The sequence below is a fragment of the Geotrypetes seraphini genome, chromosome 10, assembly GCF_902459505.1.
Source record: "Geotrypetes seraphini chromosome 10, aGeoSer1.1, whole genome shotgun sequence".
Lineage (NCBI taxonomy): Eukaryota > Metazoa > Chordata > Amphibia > Gymnophiona > Dermophiidae > Geotrypetes > Geotrypetes seraphini.
Window position 1 is genome coordinate 49,269,528 of NC_047093.1, and position 22,079 is coordinate 49,291,606.

General features: G+C 43.6%; 1 protein-coding gene across 6 annotated transcripts in view; it reads left to right on the top strand.

The window, feature by feature from the left end:
• The window catches only part of GOLGA2 (golgin A2), a 126,859-nt gene that overhangs the window by 53,937 nt on the left and 50,843 nt on the right, over positions 1–22,079 (top strand). For all 6 annotated transcript variants that reach the window (XM_033960576.1, XM_033960578.1, XM_033960580.1 and 3 more), the window contains 7 exons: positions 936–974; positions 7,367–7,429; positions 7,622–7,715; positions 10,055–10,161; positions 10,358–10,416; positions 14,210–14,351; positions 14,775–14,864. In XM_033960576.1, coding sequence (XP_033816467.1) covers positions 936–974; positions 7,367–7,429; positions 7,622–7,715; positions 10,055–10,161; positions 10,358–10,416; positions 14,210–14,351; positions 14,775–14,864 — 594 coding nt within the window. The remainder of the gene's footprint in view (positions 1–935; positions 975–7,366; positions 7,430–7,621; positions 7,716–10,054; positions 10,162–10,357; positions 10,417–14,209; positions 14,352–14,774; positions 14,865–22,079) is intronic.

A 22,079-nucleotide genomic window follows, 5' to 3' on the forward strand; every position in this document is an offset into this window, starting at 1 on the left:
TGCTGGAGATCTTGATGGAACTGTGCAGGTCCAATATACATTTATGAAAGGACATGCTTCATATATTACAGATTGGCATTTAATGTATTTTTGAGCATAAGTGGACTTATTTCCTTCTGCCATTTCAGGGCAACATAGATTGAGGGGGTAAGTATCTCAGGCAAGTTATGCTGGGCTCATGGATCCACGCTACCATTTATTTCAGTGATTTTAGTTTTACCTAAAAAGGTTTGAAATTGCAGATGCTTAGTCATGATTTTATTTTCTGTTGTAGATGGGGACTACATTTCATTTGTCCTGTGTATGGGCTCATCATGCTTTACTTAGGGAAGAGTGGAAGTTTTTCCATGAGTTATAATGTATGACTGTTTCTCCTGGGCCCTGCAGATTTGCTATAGTCTCACTTAGCTGTATCTGTCCTAGAAAGATGCTGTTAACATCTGTTGGAGGCTCTAGGTATATCACAGGAAGGAGACAAAAGCTGACAGTCTAAAATATTTGGAACTTGGAATTTCAGGGCTTAATGTGTTAAAAAAAAAGGTAAGTAGAACTGTGGTGGGCCAGGAGCAAGAGGAGGGACTGGATTTAGGAGGCTCTTCTTGTTCCAGGTCAACCCCTCCCCTTCACTTCCTTGCAGATTGCATGGAAGGAAGGAATTAGGGCACTGGGTTCTAAAAATTAGTGGTGGAGTTGTGTTCCAGGCTGTTCACCCAGAAATTATGCCCTGAGGAATCTTAACTTCTGTTTTACTGCTGCTTAATGATTAATGTTTGTTTCCTAGAACTTCCGACTTGTTTGCAAATGTTTCATAGGAATAAACATTTGTTACTGCCTCCTGTTCCTAAAGAAACATAGAATGAGTTAGAGTAAGCAAAGATCTTTACTGATTTCCTTAGTTTAACTTATGACTTTAATATCTTTGATTTATTCTACAGAAGCAGCAGAATCAAGAGATGGTGAATCAATTTGAGAAGGTAAAACCCTAGAATGTTTCCTCAGCTTCAAGCAGAGTATGAAGGCAATAGTTTAGGACGAGATGTTGCAACAGTGATTATGATTGTTACTATGATATTGTGTAGTTTTATAACATCAATATCTACATATCAAACATGCAATAGTGAAATTAAAACAGTAGCTAGACTTAGCAAGTAGATCCCTGAGCCTATATCATCAATAGTCTCCACTACATATTTTGTCTAACTGTGGATCTATTTGCTAGGTTTAGCTACAGTTTTGATTTCAGTATTGCACATTTGATATACAGATATTGGTATTATTGACACAAGAGTCTCTCTATATTTAATAGTTTTATAACATTTCAGAAGAATTAAAATTCAGCTATAGAGATGGATTGGAGTACATTACAGGGTATGAGACAGAAACAGAGAAATTGACAGCAAATAAAGAATATAAAGGCAATTCTATAACCAAGTACATGCAGTTTTGCACACAGAATTGTGTGTATGTACATTACATGCTATTTTGTAAGAGTGTGTTGACTGCAAAGAGGCTTCGTGGGCATGTCTAAAACTTATGCACATAACTTATTTTGGGATACTATAAGTTATGTGCTTTACAAAGTGCACCAATTTACACCTACTATTGACTTGATGTAAATGGTCGCACCCAAATTTAGGTGCACTGATATGGGTTTATACTAGTATTCTTTAACCCTTTAATTGGCAGGAGTAATGAATTCATGTTTGAATGCTCTCATTTCCCCATCCCTTACTTATTATCAATTTTGGAAAGCTCTTAAAACTTATTTATTTAAACAATACAAAACACATTATTGATTTTATTTTTAAATTTGTTATTGTAGTCAGTTTCTACTATCTTATGATCATTTGTTTAAACAATTCTACAGACTATTTTTATTTATTTTAGTATAATCAATTTGTATTGTGTAATTACTATCTTTTATAAGTTTTATAGGGCTGTTTTTTGCTATCTAGTATTTTATTCTGAACTGTGTAATTTTCATTTATAATAATTATTACAAGGCTTTGTATTTCTAATTGCTTAGTGTAATTATTATTGTGTAAACCGTCATGAACTGATGGTTTGACGGTATATAAAAATAAAATATTATTATTATTATTATTAAGTAACAGGCATTTGGAGATGCAGATCTCCCATAAGAGCTATAGAAGACACTTGTTGCTTCTGAGCAACAATGCCAAATAAAGGGCCAACAGCATCTAGGTGCACAAATGCCATTAGATATTTGGGCTGGCATCGGTGCACCTAACCAGAAGCACCAGGTTATAGAATTGCCCTCTATATGACTTCTCAGCTCTGCTCATGCACACCAACTACTAAACTCTGCCATCACTTTCTCTCCTTGGATAATCTTGTATGGTTTCCCACGCCTTCTTGAATCAAATGCCGCCCATCTCTACCACCTCTGCTGGGAGTGGAATGAGTGTGACACCTTCACTGCCACCTCATTTACTGTGTCTCCACCCATGTTTTGTTACCAAGCTGAAAGCCTGTGCTTCAGCCACATATAGGGAAGGGTGGAATGAAACTGTAAAATAACTATGTAAACAAAACAGGAGGGGTATAGGAAGAGAGATCTGCTATTGTAGTTTCAACCATCTATTTATTCTTTATAAGATTTATACCACTTTTATGATAAAATAACTTATTGATAATAAATTAAAAAAATAACAAGCACAGAAAAGAGATCAAACAAGTACAGCAATTATATATCAGAGAGCAAAATTTTTCACTTTTGTCATCTTCCCTTTTGTCCTTTTGAAAATCTCCATTCTACATGAAGGACTCACATAAGTAAATGCTTTTCACCTCCAAACTTCCTTATGTACAGTAGTGACCTCCAATAATTTGAATGAGAAGATCTTAAATATCTTGTTGGTACATAATTCCTAATTCTACTCTCCAAATATAATGGTTCTGCAAATAAAAATTTAAATCATGGGTGTCATACTGCAATCTTGGAGGGCTGTAGACCAACCAGGTTTCCAGAGTATCCCTAATAAATACACATGGGAGATATTTGTATGTGTTGCCTCCATTGTACTGTGTGAAGATGCTTAATAAGGTATAATTTCCATAGCATCCCTCCAAACCAGTCTAGACTGATGGCTTATGCATGCCTACCAACAGATGGAGACTAAGACCTATAGCTTTCCTGTACAGTCCCCAGCGAGTCAGTGTTTCTCAGTCTCCAGCAGATGGTGTACATGGAAAGCCAGTGGCAGTTAGAAAAGCAAAGAAAATATGATTTGGAAAGAAATGGACAACATTATAATGCTTTCCATAGAACTATAATGTAACCACATCTTGACTATAGTATGAATTCTTGTTGCCCTATCTGAAAAAGTGTAGAGTGGAACTAGAAAGGTATAGAGAGGGGCAAAAAAAACAACAACCAACAATTAATGATATGGAACAGTTTCCTTATGAAAAATACTAAAGAAACCACAAGAACAAGGGGTCACTCGATGAAATTGAAGGGGGACAGGTTTAAAACAAACGCAAGGAAGTTCTTTTTCACACAGAGGGTGGTGGACACATGGAACACCCTTCCGGAGGCCGTGATAAGAAATAGCACAGTACAGGGTTTCAAGGATGACCTGGATAGGTTCCTGGAAGACAAAGGGATTGAGGGGTACAGATAAGAGCAGTGGAAGGTTTAGAGATAAGTGTAGAGGTAGGCATAAAATTAGTCAGGGACCGCTGATCAGGCAATATGCCTGATGGGCCGCCGCGTGAGCGGACCGCTGGGCTGGATGGACCTCTGGTCTGCCCCGGCGGAGGCGACTACTTATGAACTTATGTACTTATTAGGACTGTTCAGCTTTAAGGAGAGAGGTTTATAAAAGCACTAGTGGGATGGAAAAAGTAATTAGGTATTCCTTATCAACCCTACCAGACCAGTCCAGAAGCAGTCTGATGGAGTCTGATGGAGAGAGCTGATGCTTTGCCTGTTAAGGGTACCGTGCAGTGATTGTTCTCAGTATTTTGAATAGCCAAACAATAAAACAGTGTTGACATGCTCTGCGGTCACCTCCATGTTGCCTGCCCACAGCTTCAGCTGCCACTTCTGATGGGTGTACCACTGAACTCAGAAGCCAAAACATTCCCTCTCCTCAGTTCAAGCTATAACAGTTATTTTCTCATGAACCCAAAAAAGCTCCCTCCATAGCCTGAACAGTCTCAGCCGCTAAAACAGGCAAGCCGGCATCAGCTGTCAAAAAATCAGCTGAGGGAATCCTCAAAAACCCGACCGTCGGCGGCTCGGGGAATCCCTCCGTGGGCGGATGGAGAAGACCGGGCTTCCCCACTGCTCCCTGCCGACTCGCGAGACACCATCGGCGGGGAGCTCTGGGCGCCTGCAGCCGCTGCCGACGGAGCTCCTCCACCGCACCGGCCTGAACACCGCTTGCACAGGCCGGCCGCGAGTGCCTCGCGTCTGGAGCACAATGAGCACTTTTTCCCTTTAGAAGTGCTCATTGCTCCATACGCGACCTAGCTACAAAAAAGTGCCGGTTAGTTGAAAATATACAGAAAAATACAGTTTTCTTAAAGGGAAACAACCCTCCAGACCAGCACTACCTCAGGATTTTTTTTTTTTTTTTACAGAACAGACTCCACAGGCTCTCGAAGCAATATGCCTTGCTTGATTTAGGGGGCAAGGCTTACTGCTGAGGCTCCTCTAAAAAAATGTGGGGAGGTGGAGGAAGTGGGGGGAGGGACCCCGCTCAAGACCCGCCGGGTTTGACACCCCCGAGGTCGGACGAACCCCCAATCAGGGTCCACCCAAGCTCCGTCCGGCCAAAAACAGGGACTATAAACCCCCTAAACAAATTCCAACAGCCCTACCAAGGGAGATGGGTACAGATCACATCAACACCTGCTGGAGACTGAAAGAAGACTGAGGGAAATAGAGAAGGGAGTATAGTATATACTGTCCCACAGTTTTGTTTTCAGTCTCCATCTGCTGGTCATGATTGGATATATACCCATTTGTAAAGATTAACCTCTACTGGTCTGGAGAAGCTAAAAGAAAATAAATTAGCAGGTAAGAACCTAATTTCTCCTTTTCTCATGAATGTTTACAAAGCTATATATCTCAGGGCTTATTTCTCTTCATCTACCTGACCAGTCCAGAATAGATGTCCCCCTTAACAGCAGATGGGGACAAGAGAATAAATGTTTGTGACCCACTCTATATAAGACATTTTGTCACCTTACATTCCTCAGTATTTCTCTGTCTCTGGTGGATGGTAGATGGCAAGAATCTAGTTCCTTTGCCCATCTTTCTCTTCAGTCTCTGAAACATTATCCTTTCCTGCACCAATGAGAATCTGGAAAGCAGCAGCAGATTCTAAAGTTTCAGGGCCGAATTCTCAAAACTTACCGCACCTTTAACGATCGCTAAACAGATTCCAGTTGGTTTAGCTTGCCAGTATTTTACCAGCCTATTATCGGAATGGCTCACCATGGTCTTTTCTGAGTTTCCTGGCAGACTCCAACTCTGCCATGCAAATGTAGTACAACGAGGTCATTAATATTAAAACGAGCACCCTGGGTGATTTTCTAAAGTTTCCGGGTGATTCTCTAACCTCCATTGTACTACATTTGTGGGCAGAATTTTCTGGCAGGTTCTGAGCTGTCGTAGTCTTACTTTCTAGTCAGCACCTAGGTGCTGATTGACTCAGGCACTAACAGGAAGGTAAGGCTTGACAACTTAGACCTCACCACAAAAAATCCCCTCCTGCCCACAAATTAAAAAAAGAAGACCCCTGATTCCTCTCTCCTTCCCACCTAATACCCCTGATCAGCAGGAGGGATGCCCACTCCCTCCTGCCACAGGAGTCTACCAACCCCTCCCCCCCGGTAACTTTAAATTGAAGGACGGCAGAAGGGATGCCCACTCCCTTTGGTGACAGGCCACCGACGTCCCCCCAACAATCCCCCACCACCCCTCTTGTACCTTTAAGTTGAAGGACAGCCAGAGGGATGCCCATTCTCTCCGGCCAGCAGGCCCTTCTCTTCAAAATGGCGGGCCTTCCCGGTGCATCCTGGGATGCACTAGAAGGAGCCTAAGGCCCTGATTGGTTCTAGCATCTAAGAACCCCTCTTCCTGGTGCAACATGGCCTTAGATTCCTCCTAGTGCATCCCAGGATGCACTGGGAAGGGGAAGGCCCACCATTTTGAAGAAGCAGGCTTACCGGCCAGAGGGAGTGAGCATCCCTCTGTCTATCCTTCAATTTAAAGTTGCAGGGGGCTGTCAGGAGGGGATGGTAACTCCAGTGGCAGGAAGGAGTGGACATCCCTCCTGCTAAGGCACAGGGGTGTGGAGGTGGTGGTGGGAGGTCCAGGCAGCAGCATCTGAAGCAGGAGGTAGTGGGCATCCCTTGTGCCGATCTTGTACAGGGTGTAGGGGGGGGGCTGGGGGGTGTCGACGGGAGGTGGGGGGACTTTTCCTTTTGCTGCTATCCCTGCCGGTCAGTCAGCTGAGCTGGCAGGACTCAGGAAGACCTGTGGCTCAGTTGATTGGGGCAGGGAGAGCAGCCTTGACCAGTGGAAGGAGCTGTACCTAACGATTAATCTTCTGAGCAAGCGCAAGGCACAGTTCTTCCCCCATTTATAGTCGATTTACTGCACAAATAGCAAGCATATAATTTGCATGCTATTATGCTGAGAATCGCCCATAAAAGAGAAATCGATCCCACCACAGCCACTGTATCAACTTGCTGGATTTTACTGTTGAGTTTTGAAACTCCAGCCCTCGGTGAAGAAGGAAGTTGGTCAGTCTTGAAAGGAGCAAGCACAGAGAAGAGACTCGGGCTGCTAGGAAAGTGAAAGGAGTTCCTGTGATAATTGCAGTGGAGATCCACTTTTGCCACTGTCAAGCACTTTGCACCCAGAAGCAAATCCTAGCTTTTCTCCTCTTCCATGTATATTATGATATATTTGTACTACATATCCTCTAGTAGTAGTCGGCACTATAAATCATGTTTGCATGACTGAGATGATGTTCAGTTCATTCAGAAAACTTAGATCTTCTAAGTTTATGTAATATAGCATGTGATAATAATTACTTTTCTTTGTTAGTAAAAACAAATGCAAAGATAATTTTAATATTTTATTGTGCTTTTATTCCCTCCCCCCCCCCCACACACACTTTGATAAGATATGTAATGTGGTAAGTAGGTAGCAATCAGGAAAGCAAAGAAAATGTTAAGAATATTTTGGAAAGGAACTGAGAACACTGGGAAGTAACCAGTTGAGACTTCTTTAAACAAAGAATATAATCTTTAGAAATATGTAATTTGCTTTGAACAAAATACCTGCAGTGATTACATTGACACATAATTTGTTTTTAAACAGGAAAAGAAGGAATTTGATCAGAGATTTGCCAGAGAGCAAGGGGCATTGAGGGAACAGCTGCAGGTGGGCAGACAGCTTTCTCTTTTGCATGTTGCTTGGCCATGGAGCCAAGTGCACTGTTATGTTTACCTCTTTTCATTCCTTTTAGTTTCTTTGAGCAGCTGACTTGTTACCTTTCTTAAATGTCTTCTCTTTATTCTTAACCATACCTGGTTTATTTTATCATATTAAGAGGTCCTTCTGTTTTGTTTTAAGGTTCATATCCAGACAATTGGTATCTTGGTTTCAGAGAAATCAGAGATACAAACGGCCTTATCTCATACTCAGCAGGCAGCTCGGCAGAAAGCAGGTAGTGTGCTTTGTATCTTACTTCTCTCAACTCCATTGCAGCTCTTCTGCTATCAGTAATGAGAGTAGATAAAATGAGGTTATTTACATGTAACAGGAGTTCTCCATGGATAGAAAGAGGGGGGAGGGCGCTAGTGTGGTGTGTGTGGGGGGGGGGCAGAGAGGAGGGTGTTGGGGGGGCACCACCACCTCAGGCGCCTCCTACCCTTGCTACGCCACTGACTAGGTGATAGTCTGGATGCTGTTAGTACCCTCAGGAATAAGTTCACAGATCCTTCTCTAATTGAATTGGAGGTGCTTCTTTATTGTTCTTGCTGCACTGAACCCTTGCCTATGGGTTTGTGCTCTGAGAGTGGGCTGGCACAGATCATATAGGATCCCTGCTGTTGGGGGCCATGGAACCTCCTTTAGACCCCTCCTTCGCCCCAGTGGAACCTCTGTGGAAATAAGAAATTAGAAAAAATATTAGGTGTGGGAGAAGCTCTCAGCTCCTGCTGAGCCCCACCTGAATCCCTTTGACCCCAAACCATCTGACATCCGTTTGAGAGTCTTTGTACAATATCTGACTTGCGATTACTGGAGCCATGAGTAAATTGACAAATTTGGCATATAAGGACCCTGATCAGCAATCAGTTTGTTCTACTTCTAAGAGTTTGCACCGCCATGCTTCCTTTGTGCCCTCCTCAAATTCCAATTCAGACTTGGCGCTTTCAGTAGCAGACCCCTCCCCACCCACCCACACATCTGAAATTGCCAGCAAAGGTATTTCCCAAGAACTTTGGCAATACCTGATCAAGATCATGAAGAAATTAAAGCCTCTTGGGATGACATATTGGATTACATTAATGCCATTATCATGGAACTTTGGGACTTGGGTAGCCGCTTGGAAGAGCTGGAAACTAGAGTGGAGGAGCATGTGGAACTCTTGAATGCCTCCCAGATGTGAACTGTGCATCTTGCTGAGCTATATGATGAACATGTGTATAAATTGGATGATCTTCAGAATAGGAATTATGGTTTCACAGTGTCCCTGAGGAAGATGCAACAGAAAATGTCTTCACTGTGGTGCACATTTTGTGTCATCAGCTCTTAGGCCTGGAAGGAGATACTTTGGATCTGGAGTTGGACACAAACTCTGCTGAACCTCTCATACCTTCATCAATACCTGGGCAACCTCGGCCAGAAATCTCAAAAAGCTCCTTCTAATTTTTCCCTCAAGAGGAGTCAAATAAAAGTGCATATTTAACTTCACTCTTATCAGTGCAAAGATCTGGAACGAACTCCCTGCCCTCAGGGCCAAGACCACCTACCTTAGATTTTGAATGATGCTAAAAATTCATCTGTTTGAGGAAATGTACTCCATAGACAATTAACATTAAGCATGATACTAAACAGACCTACTTTTCTGCCTTCACTTGTCTAAATGGAATTGTAAATGTAGGCCCTGTTCCATGTACTTATTCCTCTCTTTATCTTTCTTGTAATTCCCACTCCCCAGTTCTCCAATGCTTTCCACTCTGTATGTTATTTGCTCTATATTTACTGTGTACTCCTAAACTCATTGTCAATCCCACATTGTTAACCCTGTCACCTTGAATCTTGTTAAGGCATAGAGTGACCCAGAAATTGCAGATTAGGTTAGTTCACTTGATAGAACCCAGGAAAATAGGCCTCAAGATGTCATTGCAAGATTTTTACAGTTTTCTGATAGAGTGAAATATAGCTAAACACCACAACTGCTTCAGTCACTATCTATCAAGACTTGTCCACTTACACCTTACTTCAGCACCCCATAATAACAAACCTGCCCTGCCCTGGTTATTTCTATTTGCTCTGTACTTCACTGTTGAATTAAAAATGCATCGAACATGCATGTTGGCCGAGGCTTGGACCATCCTGTATGAAGCTAGGCTTACTTCTTTTGCACATCATCCTCTGCAACTCAGGTAGAGTCACAATGAACTGCAGTGGGCTTTGCACCTAGTTTCCTCAGGTTCTCAGGCCACTATACTAACCATTAGGCTAAGAGCAGGAAGATCATCCTGCCAGAACACACAGAATAGAACACAGAATAGAGGAAAGGGACAGGCACTGTGATGAGGGGCTTTCTGAGCTTTGGGAGAGATAGAACTATTAGATGATGTTGCTTATATGTGGCTGATTCATCCAATTTATTCATGGAAAAGCTAAGACAGCTCATGTAAGGTTTTGGAAATTATGTGCTCTTTTCCTTTAAGATCAATGTACTTTCTTCAGCAATGTACAGTATTCCCCAATTGGCTCTTCTCCTCCTCCCCTCAAACTCCTCTCTCTCTCTCTCTCTCTCTATCAAAATATCAGGAGAAGCTGAAGATCTTGCTAGTCGACTACAAACCTCACGACAAAGGGTGGCAGAGCTAGAAAGGACCCTGTCCTCCATCTCTACACAGCAGAAGCACTTTGAAAAGGTAAGTTGGTTCACTGTATGATCTCTTCTCCCAGAGACCCACCACCACCACTTCTGTTTGCTCATATACATATGATTTGGTTCCTATAAGTACAGCTGTGATCTATATAGCCATCTGGCATTCTGGGATGTCAGCATATCTCTGTATAGAGACAAAGGACTAGAATTAAAATGATTTGTGCTTTTTTTTTAAATAGCAAAACAAACAATTGGGAAAGGACCGCGATAGTCTGAAACTTGATCTGCACAAGCAAACGTAAGTTATCTTGCCTGCATATTAATGCTAAGAAAAATTTCTAGCACATAAACAGCCATACCTAAGAGCATTGTTCCCTTGAAGATGCATGGGAAGCTCTGACACTTTTTCATGCCACATATACTATTTCATGTTTGTCCATGCATGTCCAGCCTCTGGCATGGACTATCCAGGTTAGTTTGGCAGAATTAGGCACTAGCTGATATACTCAGCTGGTTAACTCAGCGGATAAATTCAGGACAGCATTTTTGCTTTCCTATCTTTATCCACATACTTAGCTGGTTAGCAGACTGAATATCGCTCCACCCTAACGCCATCCCCAGACCGCCTCTAACCTGGCCTATTAGAGGCTCTTCTGTCCAGTTAAACACCTTTAAATATTGACCCTTAATAAATTACTTTACTTTATATACAGCAGTTAATGGATGTTAATTTGAGTTCATCATGTAGTTAATAAGCCTCACTGAGAATAATGGAGCTTATATTATTTAACATGCATTAAATTGCATTAATGTGTGTTAGTAAATGAGGTCCTAAGTTTCTACATGAGGCAGTGAAGGGTGGTAACTTGCCCAAAATCACAAAGAGCATCAGGCAGTATCGCATCTACCAGCAAGCACTAAGCAACTCCCCATTCATCCTCTCATCTAGATTTTAACTCTTGCTTCCATTACCTGTAACTAGAGAATAACACGGGAACAAATTTTTCTCCGTCCCCGTAGGAACTCAGTTTCCCCATTCCGTCCTCACAAGTTTTGTCCTTGGCCCTGCCCCATTCCTGTAAGCTCTGCCTTAATCACACAAGCCTCGAACACTTAAGATTTTAAAATGTTTGAGGCTTGTACAGATGAGGACATAGCTTGCAGGAATGGGACAGGGACAGGACAAGGAAATGAGTTCCCATGGGGATGGGGAAAAATTAGTTCCCTTGTCATTCTCTACCTGTAACCACCCATAGATCTACCTTTACTTTGTTATTCCATTCTCCATGGAAATCCTCAGCATTTCCTCCTCCCTTCTACTGTAATCTTTGACACTCATCCCCAACATCTTCTCCACTTTTTCTCTTCCTGTTTCTCTTCCCATCCTTTATATTTTTCTCCCTCACCTCTTCTTGTCTGCCTTCTCTTGCCCCTGGCTGTGGCATTTGCTGATTCTCCTACCACTGATCACTCCTACCATCCTGATCACTCCTTTTGGAAGGGATAATCCAGCCTGGGCATAGCAGAAAGAGATATAAGCCGCCATCCAGTTGGAGATGGTACGCTTAGAAATAGGATGGCCCAACTTATTTGGAACGAAGGAAACAAAAAGTTGAGGAGCAGGTCTGTGTGGTTTGGTGCGTTCAAAGTAGAAGGCTAAAGCACGTTTACAGTCCAGAGTATGAAGAGCTGATTCTCCAGGATGAGAATGAGGCTTTGGAAAAAACACTGGCAGTACAATGGATTGGTTGAGATGAAATTCCGAGACCACTTTAGGTAGGAATTTAGGATGAGTACGAAGAACCATCTTGTCATGATGGAACACAGTGAATGGTGGGTCAGTAACTAAAGCTTGCAGTTCATTGACTCTTCGAGCGGAAGTGAGGGCTATGAGAAACACCACTTTCCAAGTGAGATATTTCAGATGAGCCTTATCAATTGGTTCAAATGGAGGCTTCATGAGTTGAGAAAGGACAACATTGAAGTCCCAAACCACAGGAGGCGGTTTGAGAGGAGGTTTAACATTGAAGAGTCCTTTCATGAATTTGGAAACCACTGGATGAGCAGAGAGGGGTTTCCCTTCAATAGGCTGATGGAAAGCCGCAATTGCACTGAGATGGACTCGGATAGATGTAGTCGAGACCAGAATTGGATAAGTGCAACAAGTAGCCCAAAACAGAAGATAAGGAGGAATGCTGAGACTCCTTATGATGAGAAAAACACCATGTAGAAAATCTAGTCCATTTTTGGTGATAGCATTGTCTAGTGGTAGGCTTCCTAGAAGCTTCTAAAACATCTCTTACAGATTGAGAAAACTGAAGAGGGGTTATGTTGAGAGTTACCAAGCTGTCAGGTGTAGAGACTGCAGGATGGGATGAAGCAGAGATCCTTGACTCTGTGTAAGCAGAGAAGGAAAAACTGGTAGAAGGTATGGCTCCCTAGTGCTGAGTTGAAGTAGAAGGGAGTACCAAGGTTGTCTCGGCCATCGAGGAGCGATTAGAATCATGGTGGCATGATCGTTCTTCAACTTGACCAAAGTCTTGAGAATGAGAGGGAATGGAGGGAAAGCGTAGAGGAAGAGATTCGTCCATTCCAGAAGAAAAGCATCTGCCTCGAAGCGGTGAGGAGAGTATATCTTGGAGCAGAACTGAGGCAGTTTGAAGTTGTGGGGAGCCGCAAAGAGGTCTATCTGAGGGGTTCCCCACTAGCATTGCCCGAACCATCGGGTGCCATCTTTGCCACAGGCTTTGTGACTGAACCAGGGGAGTACTTGAAAATATTTTAATGTCCGTTGCTTTTTTTTGGCTTGCTATCCCGCTGTAACCCCAAAGCTCAGTCTCAGCACTTTAATACACTAATTCCAATGAAAGAAATTCACAGTCAGGTAGGGAAGAAAACATTTGTTCCTAGGCATCTGCAGAGCTAATCCCCTAGGCTGCCATCAGCCACGGAGATGTCACTTCCAGTAGTCTCTCTTATTTCTTCAGAGTGGGATAATCCAGAGGTATTACTTAGAGTAGGAGGAGCTATGACTAAGTTCCGTTTTCTACTTCCTGAAGAAAAAGAGAAGTTAAGACAGCCTACAGTAGATGGTTTGATAATGACAGTTACCAAAAGACAACTGTCCCTTTAGAGGGAGGTATGACCCTAAAAGATTTGTAGAATCACAAATAGAAATACTTCTCAACTGTTGGTAGCATCTAAAGCAGCATCTAAATCTACCATATAATGTTGGCTTAGAGCTAATTTCTTCAGCTTGTACTCGCAAAGGCAAACGATCACCTCGGTGTTTAAGAGCTCATTCCATTTGAGCTTTAGCAATTTCTTGGACAGACTTATGTTCAGTGGCTCCTTTTAAGATATATATAAAGTAGCAACTTAGTCTTTACTTCACACATTAGCAAAGATTATAGATCAGATTTAGCAGAAGCTTCATTTGGTCCAAGATGCTCAGAGGGGCATTTTCAGAATCCCATCCAGCTTAAGGATTGCTTTGCTATATCCCGCAGGTTTTAATTTTCTTTTTTCTTTACGTTTGCCATACCAGTCCAGAAACACACCTGTTTTAGTTCTTTTCTGTGGTGTTAATTCTACAGTTTTGAAAGGATTCTTGAAGATAAGAATTGTTTTTTCATGTTTTTAAAAGTGGTTTTATTACATTTAAACTTCCTAGTATAAAATCTAGGAAAGTGAATCACATAATCTTCACCGCTTTTTCATTTGAAATACTGATCACTTGAAGCTGCATTATGCTCTTACAATATAGGGCAGAGCCCACAATTTGACTGGTCTGATATGACTAACAGGTAAGAATAGTTTATTCATTGCTGTTGGCTGACATATGAAATGCAGGCCCTTTTAATTTGTTTTGTTTATTTTGTTTTCAAAATAGTTTAGTATTTATTGTAGCAACGTTATATGGTAGCAATTGTATCTGTTGCTGAAAAATGATATCCTGTACTTGATGTTTATATCATATGCAACATTTTGGTGAAAGCCATGCACAAACCTAATTTAATAAAAAAAAATAATAATTTTCTTGCCACAGTTTCTCGACAGGTTTTTGTATCTGTTGCAACTTTCTCTTTTAGAAAAAGTAATGAGGAGCTCAAGCAGCAAAACTCGGAGCTGGCAGAGAAGCTTGGTGCACTTGTGTCCGAGAACAATAGCATGAAACGGCAAACTGAGGATTTGCACAAAAAGTTAGAAATGGCTGAACTGACAATCCAGCAGGTAGAACGAATCTTTGCCGCACTGAGCAGAGTATCGGGGGTGGGGGCTTTTTATGTTTTCTGGAAGCTTAGTAAGGGCAAGACTAGAGTTATTCACTTCTCTGAAGTATGAGATCTCTTTTCACTGAACAAAGGGTGGTGAGAATGGATATGTGATGTTTTGGAGACAGGTGAGGGCAGAGCTTTCTCCAGTAAGGAGGAGTATTATGCTGCTTTGAAGAGAGAAGAGGGTAGGGCCATGGCTAGCAAGAAATCTTGGGCTCCTGAGGAATGGTGTGGGAGATTGTATTGTTCTTTTCACTGTAGTCAGAAAGATAGCAATAATGAAGGTCCTTGTACTGTAGAGTGTCAAGAGCTGGGTCTTTGCTGAGGGACTCTTATGCTTGTAGAATTCATGACTGAATTTTTTTTGTTGGGCTGACAGATTTCAAATCATTCAGGAATTCTGGATACCAACCAGCAATTGCAGGTTATGCTGGAAGAGCGGGCACATTTGGAGAGACAAGTCGCTCAGGTACGATCCTAGGGCTTTGAAGTAGGCATAGAGGCAAGTAATCCTGAAAAAAGTTTTCCCTCCTCCTGAGTTCTCCTATTTTTGCCTATTTGTCACTCTGAATGGTTTCTGATCTTTAAACATATTAGACAAAGGAAGCCTCAGACAACACAACACAGTTTTAAAATGTACTTTAATTTAAAAACCATGTTATGTATTTACTCAGGTTCCCTTTGTCTAATATAGTATGTTGTTTTAAGATCAGAAACCAATCACTGTGGTATATGAAATTGTTTTCCCCCCTCCTGATTTCTCCTGTTATCACTGTAGGTCAGAATATTTAGCACCAAACTTCAGCTTGGGAAGTACTACTACTACTAATCATTTCTATAGTACTACTTTTTTTTTTTTTTTTTTTTTTAAAGCGTATATATGTAAATCTTTATTCATTTTCATATCTTACAACAAGTGTATAATAATCAATCAGAAAATTTTTTTAATGGGGTCACGTGATGGCTGGTTCCTGAGCGGACACCTGAGCATGGAGCTCCGCTCTGCCTTCCCCGATTTCCTCCCCTAAAGGAGCGTTCCTGACCGGCAAATGAAAATTTCTTCGGAGCGCAGCCATTGCTAGGCACCGGGAACCGGCGGTGAGTTGGAGGACTGTGGATTGCCTTCTTTAACAGCGGGGCATGCCGCCAAAAGTTTCGCGGCTGACGAAAGCCAGTGGGAGCCCGGCGCGCAAGATGGCGGAGACACAGACGGATGCTGCGGCGGCCCACTCCCCGGATGAGGTGCTGCAGGTCTCCATGAGGCACCTCTCGCAGCTGCTTGATGACAAGCTGGCCAAGCTGCATGCCTCTATGGACGACCTTAAAGATTCCCTGGTGGGGCAGGCTGCACAACTACAGCAGGTAGAGGAGAGACTATCAGCCCAGGAAGATTCAAGGTTTATTAAATATTTGATGAATCGCTATATCTTTATACAAAGCGATGTACATTAAAATACAATTAGTTAAGATAAAAACATACAATAAATATATAAACATTAGATATTAGACAAGACCAACAACAATTGGGAGGAAAGGGAGGTTAAAGTTACATATCTTATAATAAGAAACACATTTAAGGGTAAAACATTAAGGAGGTAGTAAAATTCTTGAAACGAAAAATTTATATTTAAAAGAAAAAAATTTTTTTATGTATTAAAAATCTTTTTAAAAAGATAAGTTTTTAGAGATTTCTTAAAAGAGGGAATGTCTTTTTCATTTTTTATATAATGGGGCAATGAATTCCACCATTGGGGGCCAACGACCGAAAACATATCTAATCTACGAGTGCCTATAATTTTTAAAGATGGAATAACTAATAAGTTTTGGGAAGATGATCTGAGTGTGCGTGCGGAACTATAGGGAATTAGCATCTTAGAAATGCACTGAGGTTCTTTGATAGAGCTGGAGTGGCCGACGGCAAGCTCGCTTCTCTGGAGGCCCGTGTCTGCCAGTTGGAGGAGATGGTGAAAGACCAGGAGAACAGGGCTCGTCGGAAGAACCTTAGAATCATTGGAATCCCAGAGAGTGTAAAAGATTCGGAGCTCCGGCACTTGGTTGAACAATGGCTACCCAAGGAGCTCGGCTTGCTGGACACTGAGGGCCCTGTGGTGGTGGAGCGTGTTCATCGTGTAGGGCAACGACGTGATTCTAATGGCAACGGCAGACCTTGAGCTGTGCTGGCCCGTTTTCATAACTATGCTGTTAAGGCTCGCTTGCTTGACCTCTTTAAGAAGTCGCGACATCTGCTTTATGGGGGCGCTAAACTACTGATTTTTCAGGACTTCTCTACTAAAGTGGCGGAGCAAAGAAGAACCTTCACGCCTTACTGCTCTCAACTGGTTTCTAGAGGGATTCGATTTGCCTTTCTCTACCCGGCTAAGGTGCGCTTAACTTATGATAACCGCACCTTTACGGTGGCCAAGGCAGAAGAGTTGAAGCGCTTCATTGAGAGCCTCCCTACTCAGTGATGTGACTGCTCAACTGGGGGGCATTTCCTGCCGGAGGAAGAGGAGAGTTCTGGTCTGGGGGTGAGCTTATGGGCCTCCCGTGCTTCCCAGGGGTTTCATTTTGGACAAGGACCAGTACTGCCTGTCTGGAATCCTCCGCTGCCCTTTGGTTGGAGCTTCTCTGCTTGGACATGCTTGACATGCCTCCCGATCCGGGGAGGGGGATCCTTGGCAGCTTGCAGGGAAGGTATCTGTGGAGGGGATGCTTCTCCGAACCGGCTTTAGAGCAGGCCTGGACATCTGATAGACATTTTTTTGGACTCTCTTTTTGACTTGATCAGGAGAGCTGGATGCCTTCTTTTGTTGAGAGGGTCTGGCTTCCTTTGTTTTTCTTATGCTGCTTTCTGACCTTTTGCTTTTAGTCCTTCTGCCTAGAGTTCTGGATGTCTTCTTGTCCTTAGTTCCTTAATGTTTTATTTTACCTCGGTCATGGACGAGACTGGTATCTGATGTTGGACTTATTTATGGGAGGGGGAGATTGGGGGAGGGCGAGGGGTGAGTGTGAGTATCTGTGTTTGCTTGAAGTGGGAGTTGGTGATATGGGGGTGTGGTTGCCAGTATGGATGGGGGATGGGGTGGTGGGGCTGCTGAGAGGGAGGAGGGCGGGTCACTTTGATTGTGAGGGGGGGGGATTGTTTGGAAGAGTTGGTAGTTGAGTTGGGGGGTAGTTGGGGGGATGGGTTGCATCCTGGGAATCTGGCTCAGTTTGAGATTCTGTTTGAATGGGCGGAGTGCCGGCTCGGCTGGGAAGCCGGTGCTGCCGTCTCGTATGATCTTTGATCTTTTTTGTGCTTTATGGACATATCCGGTAATTATGTCTGGGGTTAGGGTTGCTAGCTTTAACGTAGATGGATTACACTCTCCTGTTAAGCGTAGTAAGGTACTTCAGTACTGCAGGAAACTGCAGGTGGATGTTTTGCTTCTTCAAGAGACACACCTCAATGCTACTGAGCACACTAAGCTCCGCAGGGACTGGGTGGGTGAGCTTGTCTTTGCTTCCTTTAATAGTAGGCAGAGAGGTGTAGCTGTGCTTTTCCATAAGAAACATACTTGTACTGTACATAAAGTGATTTCGGACTCTGAGGGCCGGTATGTAATCTGGGCAGGGGTGTTTCTGGGACAGAAATATGTTTTTTGCTCTCTATACGCCCCTAATGTGTATTCTCATCGTTTCTTTTCTGTTTTGGTTGCTGCTCTTGCTCCCTTCTCTGAGTACCAATTGGTGCTTGGCGGAGATTTCAATATTACTGCTGATCCTCTTATTGACTGTAAGCCTCCTAAGCCTCGTTTGCATCAGGGGGAACACAAGGGGGTCAACTTTGTTAATTCGCAATTGGGCCTTGTGGACCTGTGGCGCACGCTCCATCCAGACGAATCTGATTTTACTTATTATTCCCCAGTGCATAAAGTACATAGTAGATTAGACTACTTGTTAGTGGCCCCACCCCTTTTGTCTGGTGTCCGGAGAGTGATGATTGAGGATGGGGTACTTTCCGATCATCATGTGGTCTGGATGGAGCTCCTTGATCAACAGGCGCCCCAGAGGACCTTGTCTGGCTGGAGAATGAATCCCACATTGTATGAAGATAAGGACTTCCGCACTTTCTTGGAAGACCAATGGGATTCTTATCTAGCCGATAACTCCTCTTCTGATATTTCTGAGGTGGTATTTTGGGAGGCCAGTAAAGCTGTGTTACGGGGTAAAATTATAGCTTACACCTCCCATAAGCGGAAGGTACAAGATCAGGCACTGGTTGATTTGGCCCGTCAACTAGGCCTGGTGCGGGGGGAGTTACATAGGAAGGGGTCCACAGCCCTCAAGAGCCAATACATGGAGCTGCGAGGGCAAATTAATGACTTACTGGCGCAGAGGGCCCTAAGGGATATTCAGCTGTATAAATATCGACTACATCGGTGGGGAAATAAGGCAGGGAAACTGTTGGCTTCCTTGGTTAATCACAAGGCCCGCAGGCGTCATATTCCTAAAATTTGGGCTCCTGATGGCTCTGAGGCGACTTCGCCCACGGCTATTCAACAGAGCTTTGTAACGTTCTATCGGGCCTTGTATGACCGGGGGAGCTGTGACACTGAGCAGAGGGCAGAGTTTTTTCGTGACCTTCCTCTTCCTGCTTTGACCCAGGCCCAGAGAGATGCGCTTAATGCTCCGGTGCAGGGAATTGAGATTCAGAGAGCTATACGGGCTTTAAAGCTTGCGAAAACACCTGGCCCAGACGGCCTGGGCCCTGAATACTACAAAATGCTTGGAGATCGGGTGATTGGTCCTTTTCAGGCTTTATGTCAGGCCTTATGTGTGGGGTGCTTGCCTCCGCATCGACTTACTCATGCTCATATTGTTGTGTTACCGAAGCCGGGGAGAGCGGAGGACCGACTGGGGTCTTATCGGCCTATATCTCTGTTGAATCAAGACATCAAGCTTTTTGCGGCCATTATGGCTGCGCGTCTTGGTCAGGTTTTGCCCCTTCTGGTTCATCCGGATCAGGCCGGTTTTGTCCCAGGTCGGTATTCTTCTGCTAATGTTTTGCGAGCACTTTCTGTGTTGCAGAACCCTGCACTGTTACGGGACCACCCGGGTCAGGAGAATGCCCTTATTGTTAGTCTGGATGCTGAAAAGGCATTCGATAAGATTCTCTGGGATTATTTGTTTTGGATTTTACCTCAGATGGGTATTATGGGGAGCTTTCTGGCCGGGATCCATTCGTTTTACGAGCAGCCGACTGCACAGATTTTGGTGAATGGGACGCTCACCTCTTCCTTTTCCTTGGCTCGGGGTCAGGGATGTCCGCTCTCTCCCATGCTGTTCGTGTTGGCCCTTGAATCTCTAGCGGCTAAGATCAGACATATGGGGGAACTTCGGGGTATACATTTAGGGACGCAAGAATTTAAAATCAATCTATTTGCAGATGATATGCTTATATTTTTGGGGGATGCAGCTACGGGAGTACCTGTGTTAATTAAGCTTATTCAACAATTTGGTGCGTTCTCAGGTCTGAGTATTAATTTTGATAAGTCGGAAGCTTTAGCGGTCCACTCACAGTGTGCGGCACATCATGATTCTTCCTTTCCACTAAAATGGTCTGGGGGCACGCTTAAATACCTGGGAGTTTTTCTACATGTGGACCCCCGGGTAGTCTATAGGAAAAATGTGCTGGAAAAACTGGATGCGGTTAAAGTGCTTTGTAAGAGGTGGATGGACTTTCCGATTTCTTTTCTCGGGCGTATTGCTCTTATTAAGATGGTCCTCTTGCCAAAGTTGATCTATCCTCTGCAAATGGTGCCTATGTGGGTCACATGTAGAGATATAAAGGTTTACAAAGGTATTGTTTCTTCTTTCATTTGGCGATCTAGAAGGGCGCGAATTGGTTACCTTAAGCTTATTAGAGAGCGGTCTCAGGGGGGGTAAATCTTCCAGATCTTCGTCTTTATAACGTGGCAGCTCTGCTTCGCTGGGTGCATGAAGCTTACACGGGTGCGACCAAGTTTGCTCCGCCGGGGTTTTGGTCCTTGTTGGCAGCTCCTGTGTCGGTGTTTAACACCTTGAGACCTGGAGCTGGCTCTTGTGCTTCCCTGTTACAACCTTTGCGCAGTGCTTGGGGATGGTGGCGCAGGGAAATGGGGGGCTCGTCGGGCCCCTCGCCGTTCCTGGAGTTCGTGGCTAACCCTGCCTTCCCTGCGGGTGAGCATGTTTTCTTTGCGCGGGCTAGTCAGTCCGGGTGTCGATTTGTTGGTCAGATTACCGAGTTGGGTTCGGGACGGCTGTCAGGTTTTCTTTCCTGTCAAGATCAATGGGCATGGAGTGCAGGGTCCGTACTGTTCTATCTACAACTACGCAGTTATTGTTCTTCGCTTCGGTTGCCGACCAGGCAGTTGCCCACTTTTTCCCCGTTGGACAGGGCTTTTCTTTCCCTTTCGCTTGAATTTAATTCGTTATCGGCTTGGTACAAGCTAGGGAGGGATTGGAAACCTGCTGAGGCTTTTTTGTCCCAGATGACAGAGGGTTGGAGCTCTGAGTTGGGAGAGGAGGTCACGGTCGATGAGTTGTCTAAGTGTTTTGTGGACGGTGCTGGGGCGACTCCTAACGTTGCTTTACATGAAATTCATCTTAAGATCTTACATAGGGCGTATATAACCCGCTGCGCCGGGCACGCTATGGGCCTGTGGCCTGATGCCTTTTGTACCCGATGCCCTGCTCTTAAGGGGACGATGGTGCATCATTTTCTGGAATGCTCTTTAGTGGGGCCGTTGTGGGGGCGGGTGCTTTGAGAGTTGGAGGAGGTTTTGGGGCGCTCCCTGGAGTGGTCGTACAGGACTCTGCTGCTCGGTGTCACGGGTCCCCTGGCTGAGGCGGGTATTGGTGAGCCTTTGCGGCGCTTTGTGTTATTGGCTCTAGGGCTTACTAAGAAGCTTATCTTGCAACACTGGGTAGGGAGTGTGTGTCCTACGTTCCAACAATGGAGAGCTACTATGTCCCAGATGGCGGTCTGGGAAAGGCAACGCATGAAGGGTGCCACTAGCTGGCAATCAGTGGCTTATCTGGAGTGCTGGAACTCTTTCTAAGCTGGGTCGGTTCTTTTAGGATGCAGGGGGGGTGGGTGGGGGTGAGTTTGGGTGGGAGGGTGGGAGATTTGTTTTCTTGCTGTTCTGTCTAAAAAATGAAAATTTTGGACTTTCATGAGAGCGCTTTGTTTGATTGTTTGATTTCTTGCCTAGCTGTATTGCTTATTTGTATTATTGTTTCTACAGTGTTGTTCCTTTTTGGCTTGGTTGCTGATTGTGTCTCTTGTGATTTGTTCCTACAATAAAAATATATTCAAAAAAAAAAAGAAAATTTTTTTAACAATTCACTTGACAATCTTATTTATAAACATTAAAGTATAAAATAATCCCTTCCCACCTACCCCATCTATTAATAATAATTCAATTAGCAATTATCATATTTCTCAATCCCACCCCACCTATATCTTATATAAAACAAGGTGTTTAAGGTGTCTGATCATTAGAATATGTAATCAATGGCCCCCAAATCTTTTTAAAATTGTGATAATTTCCTTGCTGTATAGCAAGTACCCTCTCCATTTTATAAATATGGCATACTGAATTCCACCAAAAGGTATAATTAAGTTTAGTATAATCTTTCCAGTTTCCAGTAATATGTTGAA